This window comes from Silene latifolia, chromosome Y, assembly GCF_048544455.1.
Source record: "Silene latifolia isolate original U9 population chromosome Y, ASM4854445v1, whole genome shotgun sequence".
In the NCBI taxonomy this organism is placed as follows: Eukaryota; Viridiplantae; Streptophyta; class Magnoliopsida; order Caryophyllales; family Caryophyllaceae; genus Silene; species Silene latifolia.
In genome coordinates, this window is record NC_133538.1 from 83,990,317 (window position 1) to 84,003,862 (window position 13,546).

The 13,546-nt window shown below is 37.0% G+C and overlaps 2 protein-coding genes across 2 annotated transcripts; one reads left to right on the plus strand and one right to left on the minus strand.

Moving 5' to 3' along the window:
- The first annotated feature begins 1,073 nt into the window (after positions 1–1,073).
- LOC141633489 (kelch repeat-containing protein At3g27220-like) lies at positions 1,074–7,360 on the plus strand. Its single transcript, XM_074445947.1, has 7 exons — positions 1,074–1,473; positions 3,140–3,328; positions 4,291–4,520; positions 4,828–4,998; positions 5,571–5,676; positions 6,126–6,332; positions 6,985–7,360. The coding sequence occupies exons 1-7, from the start codon at positions 1,276–1,278 to the stop codon at positions 7,147–7,149; spliced, it is 1,266 nt and encodes a 421-aa protein (XP_074302048.1). The 5' UTR covers positions 1,074–1,275; the 3' UTR covers positions 7,150–7,360.
- An 841-nt stretch (positions 7,361–8,201) lies between these two features.
- On the minus strand, positions 8,202–12,655 carry LOC141633488 (F-box/kelch-repeat protein At1g51550-like). The gene is made up of 2 exons (XM_074445946.1): positions 12,100–12,655; positions 8,202–9,281 (listed from the first exon to the last, which is right to left on the minus strand). The coding sequence occupies exons 1-2, from the start codon at positions 12,557–12,559 to the stop codon at positions 8,308–8,310; spliced, it is 1,434 nt and encodes a 477-aa protein (XP_074302047.1). The 5' UTR covers positions 12,560–12,655; the 3' UTR covers positions 8,202–8,307.
- Between the last annotated feature and the right edge of the window lie 891 nt (positions 12,656–13,546).

Below are 13,546 nucleotides of genomic sequence, written 5' to 3' on the forward strand. Positions count from 1 at the left end.
ACAGTGATATCAATGGCTATAAACATATACCCGTGCAAATTGCACGGGTTGAAAACTAGTTAATGTATTATTTCAGAAAAGTTGAAAGTTTTCTACAATTAGGGTTTAAATCGATATTGCATTACAATTTACGAATCTATGATAAGAACATGAATAATTGTTTGTTTAACAAATTTGAGTGAACAAATCAAGTGCCACAGAAAGTGGAATACATGGTTGTCTGTTCTCCAAAATCATAATGTTACATTTTACAATTGGAAAACCAGACCACGAACGAAAAAGGCTAGCGATTATCTTTGCCAGAGACGCCCACGAATGGTCATCAACCACCACCGCAATCAACCTTCTGTCACCGACATCAGTTCAGTTTCCAAGTGGGGCGTGGTGGTCAAGCGATTTGGGAATTTATTATTTTTTCAGTTTTTGATTTGTCCAACTCTTAGTGGGGTGAGAAATGGGAGGAGTATATTTGGAATAAGACGACAAAATGTGCGGGATTTAGTAAAATTGTGTGCGGGATTTAGCATGTCCATATTTTTAAATTGTTCTCTGATTTTTATGATTAATTTTTTTTTATTATTATTAACTATGTAAATCGATTGCTTGTCTAACCCGTTTTACAACTTACTTACTCCATTCAACTCCACCCTACCAATGTTATTTTTGTACACTATTCACAAGTGAGTATTCAATTTCAATTTTCTCTCGATCCGTAAGTGAAAATATATTCATGTGGGATCTTGTTTGATTCGTCTTTATGAGTACATTAAAAATATCTAACTTTTATAATTTTTGCAAATACATAGCTAACGATATTTATCACGTAAAACATGCGTTGACAATCGTGAAAAAAGAAGGTGGTAGAGTGGAGTTGAAGGCAAGAGAGTATTATTTAAAGATTAGTTTTTTTCAGTTGTGCTAGTTTTATTTTCAATTTCAACCTCAAAATTCAATTACAAATTTACAATGGTTAGATTGGCTCATTATAAAATCTCAATCTCTAAAAGAAATTTAGTCCATCTTGCTTGTGACGGGTATGAACACGTCACAAATGAGGATTTGTGAAAAGAAATATAGAATAGATCCAAATTCCGACTCGACTCCCAACTGGTGGGTGATTAATGTTTCCCCGTATGGTCAATTGGTCATCATACTCTATAGCTCACTCACTGCCTGGATCTATCTACTTCATGTCTTCAACATCACTCTCCCCAATTAAATCCACTCTCAAACCCTAATTTAAAAAAATCCCCAAATTAATCAATCAAAATTACAATGCGAATAGGGAGACAAAATCAACAGAAACCCACAACTTGGTCGATAAACCTAGTAATAATCATCTCCTTAATATTTTTTGTCGGTGCTGCCATCATCGCCGACGTCATATGGGCTTCGTCGTCATCTTCTGCTTTCTCCGCTTTTCGTTACGTCACCAATACTTTGCCTTACCTTAACCTTAATTCTCTTCCCCTGGTGGGTCCCACTTCTTAATTGTTTCTGTTTTAGTTTTATTTGTGTTTTTGTTCAATTTGCGGTTTTAAAGGGTGATTCATGTTAGCCGAGCCCATTGACGGTTTTAAAGGCATTGTCTTTCTTTAGAAGGAAATGTAGTGAATCCCAATGAACGGAATTGATTAATATGTAGTGGTACCAAATATGTAGCTGGTTTTACTAAGAATTGTTGCATTTTAGGTATAATTTTCGCTGCACATTGCTATAATTTTTCGGTGTTGGAAGGATTTGTTTACTGTGTATCGGCTTTCTATCTAAATGCGTTCACAATGTAAGCTTTTTTAGTACGGAAGATGTATTAGTCTAATGGTTAAGATGGCGTTATTTGGACAGTAGGGCTCAAGTTTGAATCCCCCGATATTTTACTACCCTTGTGGCTCATTTGACGACGAAAAGTAGTGTTAGCTTTTTGACTCCATTACACCTCATTGAGAAGCTTCTTTTGAGCTGTTTCCTTATGTAGGGGTTGGTGCCGGATAAAAAAGTTGCTTCTTGCTTCCTCATTTACATTTTCTCGGTTGCTCTGGTTAAAATCATGTTCCGGTGTTGGAAGGATTTTCGCAAGGTTATGAGTTTAGGATATCATTGTCCTTGCTCGCAATGTGTATGAGTCTGCTGGTGGTTCAAACAACATTAGAGCCTTAATCCCTAAATGATACATGAATCATCCATCGAAACCATAACCGGTTGGACGCACACCTCAAAATACAATGAGAGTCTGGTGGTGGTTGAGTTGTATTAAAGAGAGAGACGTAGTCTAACACTTCTTAAGTTCTTACTCTTTCGCGGTATATAGATAGGGCAGATTCAAGCAGGGTTCAGTCGTAAGAAAATGAGGGAAACTATCTCAAACGAGTACCCATAAGTAAAGGCATTAATATCCATCATCTGACTCTTTCTAGTTTGCTCATCTCAGTTGAGGGTAAAACTGGAATTGCCACTCTTTTCTTGCTGAAAGAGAAATCAATTTTTGTACTTGAGCTTCTTTAGAAACCATGGTCATACAACAGAGTATAGGACCTCCGTGTAACTATTCAGCATTCTCATGTTCTCTTATAGTATATTTCTTCTTTGTCCTAATGTTAATGAATTAAGAAGACTTCACATTACGTTTTCTTTCCCGCACATATCTCTTTTTTTCTCAGGGGGAAAGGGTAGTGCAAAAGGACTTTTACGCCTTGTTTGGATGGGAAAGGAGGAGCAAAAGGAGGAAGGGAAGGCGAGGGGGGTAGACATCTGCTGAGAGTCTGAGACACCTGTGTGGATTACAGTTGTGTGGATTACTTGACTATTTAGGGTGTGGAAGTTGTGCCTCTAGTACAATGTCACCTAGTTGATAGGTGAACTCTTCTTTATTGTAGCGAGATCTAGACTGTAATTTTTGGTCAAAATTGAGCTACACTAATTGTGGGAAGGTTTTATATGTGAGCATTTTCATCTTGTTAGTTGCTACTCAATAGATGATTTGTATTACAACTTAAATCGCAGCTTCATCATTTTTAAGTTTAATAATCACTTTATTAGAATAAATGGGCAGGTAATGGATCTGATAAGATTAATCATTGTGGAAACAGGTCACTTTTGGGAAAACTGACATTACTACGTGTGGCTAATTTGATCACTGCAGGTTAAGGTCAAAGATCCTAAAATTTATGAAGTTCAAGGAAGAGTTCTTTCTGCAACATTTGCTGACTTGCCAGCACCAGAATTACATTGGGAAAAGATGGCAGCAGCTCCCGTGCCACGCTTAGATGGAGCTGCTATACAAATAAAAGATCTTTTTTTTGTCTTTGCTGGATATGGTACCATCAATCTTGTGAGTATTTGTTGGTAATTGCCAAAATGGATCCATAAGCTTTCAAAATTTCTGTTATTATTTATTCTTCCATTCTTACCGACTTGGCTTCGTATTATACTTAGGAGATTCCCAGGCCGTTTTCATCAGATTCAATTGTTCTAAAACGTATCAGTTATTGCCTTGGCCTTGCCAGGATGGGAATTTACCTTAACTGCACTTGAGCTCTTATTTTTGAATCCTTCAACTAACTCTTATTCAGATTTGGGTTACAAGTTCCTCAGACATTTAAGAAATAATCACTACTCCCTCCTATTCACTATATTCTTCCCTATTTCCTTATTCGGATTATTCGGGTTTTTTTCCCTATTTCCTTTTTTGGGTTGATTTGTGTGGTCCAATTAAATTGCATGTGGGGTAGTGTGTTTTGTGTGGTCCAAATTCATTTTCTTATTTCTTGTGCAAAAAGGAAAGGGGAAGAATATAGTGAATAGGAGGGAGTATATAAATTGTGTATGCAGTTAGAAGCTGTAAAGACCTACATTGCACAAAACGTCTTAAGTATCATTTATGTGTGTTCACCTGGAAGCATGACAGTCTCTCGAATCTCGATCCAGCTAACAACATTGTGTCATGACTCATGACCATAGACACATGTACACATGATTAAAATGTAAAATTTGGGCTATGGGCAAGGAAGTTTGCTTTTAGTTGTATCGTTTCTTGTCACATATTTTCATTCTCCATGATTGTACCTTCTCATTGTTGAGTAATCCTTTCGGAGCTGCCAGTTTATCATAAGTGTAATAGCCCAACAGACTCTGGCAACAGTTACCTCACAAAAAAATATGCATTGGTGATTTTTTTCCGCAAGTCTCATATTTGTAATGAGAAGTCAATGACACCTTTGTAACCTTTTTCTTTAATTTTTCTATCTATGATCACTAATTTCACTATCCATCGTTACTTGATGTCTCTTACAGGTACATTCTCATGTTGATATTTACAATTTTATAGACAACACTTGGGGAGGAAAGTTTGACATGCCAAAGGAGATGGCTCATTCTCATTTAGGGATGGTAACAGATGGGAGGTACATATATATAGTCAATGGTCAATATGGCCCACAATGCAGAGGAGCTACTACTCATACATTTGTGCTGGACACTGAAACTAAGCAGTGGAATGACTTGCCACCGTTACCAGCCCCTAGGTAAATTTTGTACTGATATTCTAGGACTAATTTTTTATGTTCAACCTAAGTTAGCATAGCTTGTCATCCCTGTAAATACCATAGCCCGTAGGTTTATGTATTTTTATCAGGTTTTGAAATATGAAGAGATGCTATAATTTTAACCTGCTACTCCATATTTTTTTATGGCTGACTAAACAAAACATTAAAGCCATGCATCAAGTATTTATTCCCAAATACAATTGGATTTTCATACTTTGTAAAGTTTATGAGATATGTCGGTTTTGTTTTTGGAAAGCTTCATATCTGTAACCCTAATTCAATTCAGGTATGCACCAGCCACCCAGCTTTGGAGAGGAAGGCTACATGTCATGGGAGGCAGTGGTGTGAATCGATATACTCCCGAAGTAGATCACTGGAGTCTGGCTGTGAAGGATGGCAAACCATTGGAAAAGAAGTGGCGGTCTGAAGTCCCCATTCCTCGCGGGGGACCTCACAGGTTTAACTTCTGTCTTTGTTAATTCTCTCTTGTAACAAGCAGCATAGCGTTACCTTGTACGTACAATAGAATAATCATACAAAAAAGCCCCTGTTTTCTTTCAAAATATGGAAATAGCAATGTGATTTACGGAGTAGTCTTTTTTTTTTTTTTTTTTTTATCAACATGCTTTAGTTAAGTGATTATTCAACAGAGCCAAAGACTCAATACACTTTGGCTTTTAATTGTGAATTGTGATGAAACAATTGGTTTTAATACTGTCCATGACCCTTTTAGACTGACAAGGCGACAACTATAAGTGACTATTTAGTTTGACATAGTCTCACAATAAGTTTTTATAAGAACGTCTAATAGGACACTTCCATTTTTTATGATGGGATCATCCGAAACTTTCAAGAACGAAGTAAGGTTGCATAAATCTGACCCTTTGAGGATGTTATTGTTGTCTTCGAGATACTTTGGTAATGTTGTGGTCCTTGAGGCAGCTTGTATACCTCAGTCAAGTGATTACTAATCACATTCCTCCACATTTTATGTTCCTAAAAGATTATCCTGTAACCCTTTCTTGTCAGAGCATGTGTTGTGGCTGATGATAGGCTAATGGTTATTGGCGGTCAGGAAGGTGACTTCATGGCCAAACCTGGGTCACCAATCTTTAAGTGTTCCCGAAGAAATGAGGTAAGTTAGTCTTATTTATTTTGAAACATATCCAATTCCTTGGTTGGATTTCTAGTTTCCTACTCTTTGATGGTGAAAAGAAGCTCTATATTTCTCTTATTATACATTGAATAATTCTATTAAACTACGCAGCTACATTTGCTTAAGATTTGAATTGAATTGTGAACATGTTTAGATTGTCGTTGGAAAAGTGTAAAGAGACATGCATAGTATTTTGGCTTGGGGTCTATCATATATGCGACGATTAGTATATTCTTAAATAGTTTAGCTAACTTTTGTTGTATATTTAAAAGAGATTTTTGCAACTGTTCAAGTTAATACACATTTTCTTTCAAGCCCTTTTTTTAGATTTGTGTTTCGTGCACTTTGTAAGATGTTATGGTATGTCATTACTTGCATATTTTTTTAGGAGAAATGCGTTCTGATAAGGTAAATATGTCCCCTAATAGGTAGTATATGCTGATGTTTTTATGCTGGATGATGATATGAAGTGGAAAAGCCTGCCTCCCATGCCAAAACCCGATTCTCATATAGAGTTTGCTTGGGCTTTATTGAATCATTCTATCGTTCTTGTTGGAGGGACAACCGACAAACATCCAGTCACGAAAAAGATGATCCTGAATAGAGAGATTTTCCGGTTTGATTTAGACACAATGGTAAGTTCCGCTATTTCCTGGTTTTCTGTACTTAGGGTGTGTTTGGATTGAGGGATTTGGAGGAATTCAATTTCTCTCCTCCAAGCCTAATCAAAATCTCTCCATAATAGGCAAGATTTGGGGGGAATTTGTATCCAAACACCCACACTCCCTTCCCCTTCCCCCGCCCCTTCCCTTCTCTCCCTTCCCCTTCCCTCCTTTCCCCTCACCTCCCTTTCGCTCCACTTTTGTTATCCAAACACACCCTTAAAGTTTTCTGATACGTTTCATAGTGCTGAATGATGCTCCCTTAAGAACTTTGTTTTGATGAAAAGAAGGAAATGGATGGAAAGGGAGTGGTTTAGAATCCATCGTACGGACAGTAAATGGGGAAATGAGGCAGGGGTGGGGAAGTTCTTTGGTCTCACATATGTTACTTGTTGCTTAAGTAAACTTGTCCAAGGAGCCAGCAACTAGTGGCAAGACATGGCTATCCTTTTCCAACTTATCGATTTTTGGAAAGATTTGTCGACCCTCCTTTCCCACCCCATTTCCATTTTTCTCCCTGCGCTTTTCCTTCTAAATTATTATTGAAATTTTGAAAGTGTTAACTGCTGCACATTTTAACGAGATTGTTTCTCACGTCGTCGTTTCATTTCATTGCCGTTTATAGAAATGGTCGGTGATTGGTCAACTTCCGTTCCGTGTCAAAACGACATTAGTTGGGTATTGGAATGGCTGGTTGTATTTCACATCTGGTCAGCGGGACAGAGGGCCTGATGATCCGACCCCAAGAAAAGTTCTCGGAGAAATGTGGAGAACAAAACTAAGCTTCTAGTTCATTCTTTTTCTATTTTTTTTGTAAGTAGGGAAGGACATATTATTCATTAATTAACCATTGTTGTATAATTCATAGTAGATTATCCGCTTGTAGTTAAATTTTTTGTAATATACCTTCATATTGATAAATTATTTGAACATACGAATATCTTGTATAACTTCAAAATTGGGTAAATTTAGTGTAATACTCTAAATGATTATCCTCTCTTTTGCCCCTGGTGTAATTCAGCTGTCATCCTTCGCCATGATTCCAATTTGTGCAACACTGATTAACCTGTGTATTAATTCTGGTAAATTTGGATCACTGTAACTCTGTAAATTAGCTCTCAATGAGTAGGTCTTGTTTGAGACGTCTTCATGTACAATGTTTATGTTTTCCTGGCTCCAAAAAACATACAAAGACGCTGCGCCACCCTGGAATGACATTACTAACTTAGCTAACTGACATTCGTAATTGACAAATTAGCGGCCTTCAAATGCTTTAGTTTCCTTCCAAGGCATTTAAATGGTCTTGCGCATAGCTTAGCTAAGCAGGCCATTAAACTGTGAAACCTTTTATTTACAGCCGTCAAAAAAAAAAAAAAAAAAAAAAAAAAAAAAAAAAAAAATGCAAACAAAGGAACACTGTTATGATGCATAAATAATTGACAGTATCTATTTCACAATAAAAGGAGCTAATGAGAGATGAGTGTGCTAAACAAGAATTTGCGGTTTATTGTTGTTTGGGCACTTCAACAGGAGCAAAAATTTCCGAGCTTCGTTCATGGGGTGATCTTCATTTCTGTAAAATAAACACAGCTAACCCAATGCATTCCTACTCTGCAACGTGTTTCTCCTCCGCTTCATCACAACCAGACAATTCTTGCAGAAACCGATCAACTTCATACGACACTCATTTATGAAAGATGAAACCAATCTGACTCCCATCTCTCTTTGACCACTCAGAAACACTATACGGGTGAACACAAGTTTCGAATCAGGTCATGAATACTACTACTTCCAGCAACATTACAGGCTGCACAAGGTAACAGTTGGAAAGAAAATGTCCACTATGCACACATGAATTAGTTTACAAGGATTTCCAGTAAACCAAAGTCTGAAATCAGTGAACACAAAAACCGTCATTGTGGCTCCATTTACACCCAAAAAAAAAGAATTAGCTGTTTCTTAAGCGGAGTTCCACGAGAAAGAGTTCCCCATCAAACCTTAGTCCGGATGATTCCGCTGGCAGAAGTACTCCATCTAACATACCCCCAAATACATACACAAAACGACCTGAATGATCGGCACATGCAGCATGAAATGAACGTGAATTTATGTTAAATCCATGGGATTTGAGCCTTCTCCACATTCTTGTAAGAGCCGACCTTGAGCTTGAAGAAAAGGAGTGTGTTTTGATGCCAGGTATTGAGTTCAAATCTAACAGCCAGAAGTCATGTTTCCTGCGTCTCAGGGAATCTTCACCTCCATATATCAGTAGGCCCCCTCCGAGGATTAGTGTGGCTGAATGACCCACTCTAGCTAGGGATGTTCCCCTATATACGTTTTCTAAGTCAACTATAACCTTGACCCATTTCTCATCACCCTCAGAGGCGTCAAAAAGCCAGACATCATCAAGAACATCGTAGCCCGACCCTCTACCCCCAAAAAGCACAGCCCTTGTCCCATCGATACTAGTCAAAGTATGTCCTGAACGAGGTGGCGGTGATGGATGTGCTATAACTTCATGCCAAGTTCCATGGCTATAGCTCTCTGAAAGCTCCAAAATCCACATGTCTGCTAATCTAACTCCATCTAAGCCAATCCCTCCATGAATAAGCATTCTCCTGTTTTCTATGCAGCATCCAGCATGTGCACCACGAGGTGGTGGTGATGCCGACCCCACATCCAATGGCTTCCAACACAACGAAACAACGGATTCCTCATTTTGGACTACTTTTCCGACCCATGTGTCGTTTTGACGGATACCATGATCATTGATTCCCCCGAACAATATAAGAGTGTCACTTGACACTACACAAGTATGCCCGAAACGCCCAGTTGGCAAGCCTGACGTGACTTTCTCCCATTTTGTTATAGTTCGGAAGTCATAACCAAGGTATGCAACCCATGTATCATCACGATGGCGTCCTGAATGGCAAAGATAACTTTCAGAGACAGCACGAGAGAATCATCACGGAATCACAGGATACCAAAGAACAAAAAATGAGGTACAGTCTTAACTTAGTAATTCTAAATTCTGAAAACAGTTTTTAAGAAAAACATTTTTGACACTAGTACAATGCACAACATTCCAATCCAAGAAAATGAGATGTTTCATACACATTTCTCATTATCACTGCATCAGTACCTCGAAAGATTCTTTCATATTCTTAGTACGATAAGAGGGTATCAAATGCACGTAACTTACACCTCTTGTAGAAAAGAGGTGGTTTCCAATCGTCACTTAAGTGAACAAGACAACAACAACAACAACAACATCAGAGCCTTAATCCCAAAATGATTTGGGGTCGGCTGACATGAATCATCCTTTCGAACCGTCCATGGGTGAACGCACGCCTCAAAATGCGAATAAAAAGAGGAAGATAAAAACAAAAGGGAGAACGAAAATGTAATGGAAAGTCAAGGTGAACTTAGGGGTTTTAAAATCGAATTCCGTCTTTCTTTTATAAAAACTTAAAATTTAAATCGAGAGAAAGGATTAAAACGATTTTTAAAAACCGAAATAAAGTTAAGGATCCGGAATGAACCAGGTAAAATCTATAAGAAAGTGGTTGTTGAAAAAGTGTGTAATAAAGGAGAGAAAAATAAATAAATTAATTTCTTTAAATTAAATAAATAAATAAAAACACTAAATCTGTCAAAAAACATCAAATACTAAAAATCCACATGTATCCTTTCCCTCCATTGTGCCCTCTCCGTCACCATACTCTCCTCAAGCCCCAGAACTCTCATATCGTGCTCTATCACTCTCAACCATGTCTGTCTCGGTCTTCCTCTCGCCTCTAGGGACCTTTTTCTCGTTCTCCAAGTCTCCACCTCCCTAACTCAGTGCGTCCATAGGTCTCCTTCTCACATGGCCAAACCATCTTAGTCGGTTTTCCATCATCTTGTCCTCTATTGGCGCCACTTTAACCTTTTCCCTAATCGCCTCATTCCTTAACCGATCTTTCCTTGTATGTCCGCACATCCACCTCAACATGCGCATCTCCGCCACCCTCATCTTTTGAATGTGACAATGTTTCACGGCCCAACTTAAGTGAACAAGACAACCAACTATATTTACGTGTGATAAGACGCAAGTGGGTATGAAGAGAATATTTGATTTAAGTTCATTATTTCAGTCAAAAAGAACAATGATCTTTTGAGCTTTTGCCTCTATTAGAGATAGACGGAATGAATTTAATTTCTATATACATAAAAACATCAGGAGTTCATGACTTGAGTTGTCTAGAAGACATCATAATATAAACTTTGACACACACGTGAGGGGACCAGAATAAATGGTTACGGATTCCAACTCTATGATCACACCTTCATGCAATAACAGAGAAAACGGAGAGCAAGGGTTTTCTGCTGAACATGAATGAAGTTCGTAAACTATTGTCCTATGAATTGTGAACATATTCTAGAAGCCTCATAGGCTGATACAGTGAACCAACATGGTAACATCATTTGGAGATCAGGAGTGATGCTAGGATAGATAAGGCCACAAGAGAGAAATAGAATATTGTCAACAAAGTTTCGAGCATGACAAAAGATACTTGTCATGTGCCGTGATCTACCCTCCCAGGCTCCCAGCTCTATTACATTATCTCTCCAATTTTAAGGTTTTATGTTTCATATTATAGTCACAATACATCAATATCGGGAATCTCCTTGAGAAACAAGCATAAGCATAAATTTCATATAGGCTGGGGTACCTCAAATTGGCATAAAGCATCCCTAATGGTATCTGTACTATTATAGACAAGTAGAGTGCAAATACCAGTCACTCCTTATCATGATGTACCACTATCACAGCTCCTGCGGCTTTTTCTTTATCAAAGTTAAAGGCTGTCTAGCACAGTAATCAAGCGAAACTCCGTCAAAACCAGGCATCATCAAATCTTATTAAAGATAGTCCAGGCATTCCCAAATAAACGACCACCAAGCCCTTTCGCTACCTCATAATCGACTAATGTCCCTCAATTAACGAACAAGCTGAACCACTTTGAAGTAATCTATTCCTTGGGACATCAGTCCAACATTCTAACTCATGACTTATTTTGAGGGGCATCATATTTAAGACTAAGAGAGTGTAACTGAACACTCTTAACTCACCCATGTGAAAAACAGATCCTACTGATGTTCTATTTACTTTGACTCTTCTTATTCCCTCACGTATCCACGTCCCACACTCAAGAGTCGGACATGGTGGACGCCTCATTTTAAGCCAAAATATGCCTGCTTTTCATAAAGATGGCCAAAGCTGACACTTGGGCACACACATTCATTGGATCTTTCTAAACGAGTCTAAGTAACATAACTAATGTTACCTACATCCTACCCCTCTTACCCCGCAATTTGCAGGAGCCATTGATGCATGGTCTAATGTTGTTGCTCTCAAACCAAATTCAAATCCCTACACACCTAACTCAATATATTCCTGGAGACACAAAAACATGTAACATCACATATTATAATGATGTTATGAATATAATTAAACCTCATAAAGACCCTAACACTAATTCACCCAAAAACATTCCTAAAACAGCAGTCCGACCAAAAAAACAGGCATAACTAATCACACACACACACAAAAATCAAACCCCTTTATCTCGATCATTTGTTTACCTGTTTTATTCCTTATAAGCGGTATTTTAATCAAACGTAAGCAAATGATTGAGACGGGAGGAGTAATAAAAAATATTATCACATGGGCATCTTGAAAAACACAAAAACTAACCTCCTTCACAACCCCCACCAAACAAAATCAAACAATTAGACACAAAAATGAGAGAATGAGAAGCTCTAGGGCAAGGAATCATATCACCATCACCAACACCAACTGTATCAATCAACTTATGACATGAAACAGAACGCAGTTGTGCCACCTGCTGATATAACTTTAACCATAACATATTATTAACATTATTATTATTACTATTATTACTATTATTACAATTATTATTAGTATTAAGATTTTGATTAAAAGATTGAAACTTTAGTGCATCGACACAAGTGGGACCCCAATCTCTTCTACAAATAGTTTCCCAAAAACTGTTAGATGATGATAAAGATTGAAACTTTTTGCAAGTTTGAGCAAATGATAAAATGGATTTAATTGGTAATAAGTAAAGGATTGAAATAAGATGATCTTGAGCTAAATCAAATATTGGGGATTCATGGGTTAATGATTGTTCCATTTTTTTTTTTTGAGGTAATTGAATGATTGAATATATGGGTTATGAATCGGGGGTGTTCATCGTCGCCTACAGTGAAAAATTCCCTGGTAGCGTGTGCTCTCGCGGAGTGATTGAATGATTGAAGATATGGGTTTTGTAAATGGTGAAATTGTATATGTATAACTAGCTTAAACCCGTGCAAAATTGCACGGGCATATGAAATTTGACAATAAATAAGCTTTTAAAATTTTTATTAAATTACCATATTAATTTGATTTTTTTTTTCAATATTATAATTATTTTAATGTACAATATCTTACAGAAATTGTTCTTCATTAGAAAAAAATTCAGTAAAAAGTCAATATCTAAGAACTATAATAGTCAAATACGAAGAAATAAATATCATATCGTTACGACATTCATTCGTCTAAAGTAAAAAATGTTATTAAATCACTGTAATTAAGAATTTCAATATCCTGATTTTTTGAATAAGTTACACCTAGACTTCACAAAATTGATATGATCAAAATGACCCGACCTAAGTAACACGACTGGTATTCGACCATACACATGTACTAAGGATCAAAGTTTGACCCGTAACTCAAACCGACCTGATCTTAATGTTTATTGTTGCAAATGACAAAAATATCCCTGAGTTCCTTGATAATAATATACCTAGAAATAACCCAATAAGACCCGAATCCACCCAATTTTACCTTATTTTCTTACGAACTTAATATTACCTCATTCAAACTGATCCAATCTAGTTAATTCATTTGTCAAATCTAATTATACCCCACCCTTAAGAGAACAAAGGAACATACATCGGATGTACTATCTCCAATTTTTTTTGTTTTTGAGCATATATGTATATTTTTTGAGCTTATTACCTCAAACTTTATTTGTTTTTGAGCATATGTATATTTTTTTTGAGCTTATTAAAATTTATAAGTTAGATTTTAATTTTTTTCCTTCAAAACTCATATTTTACTAAATTTATATGTAATG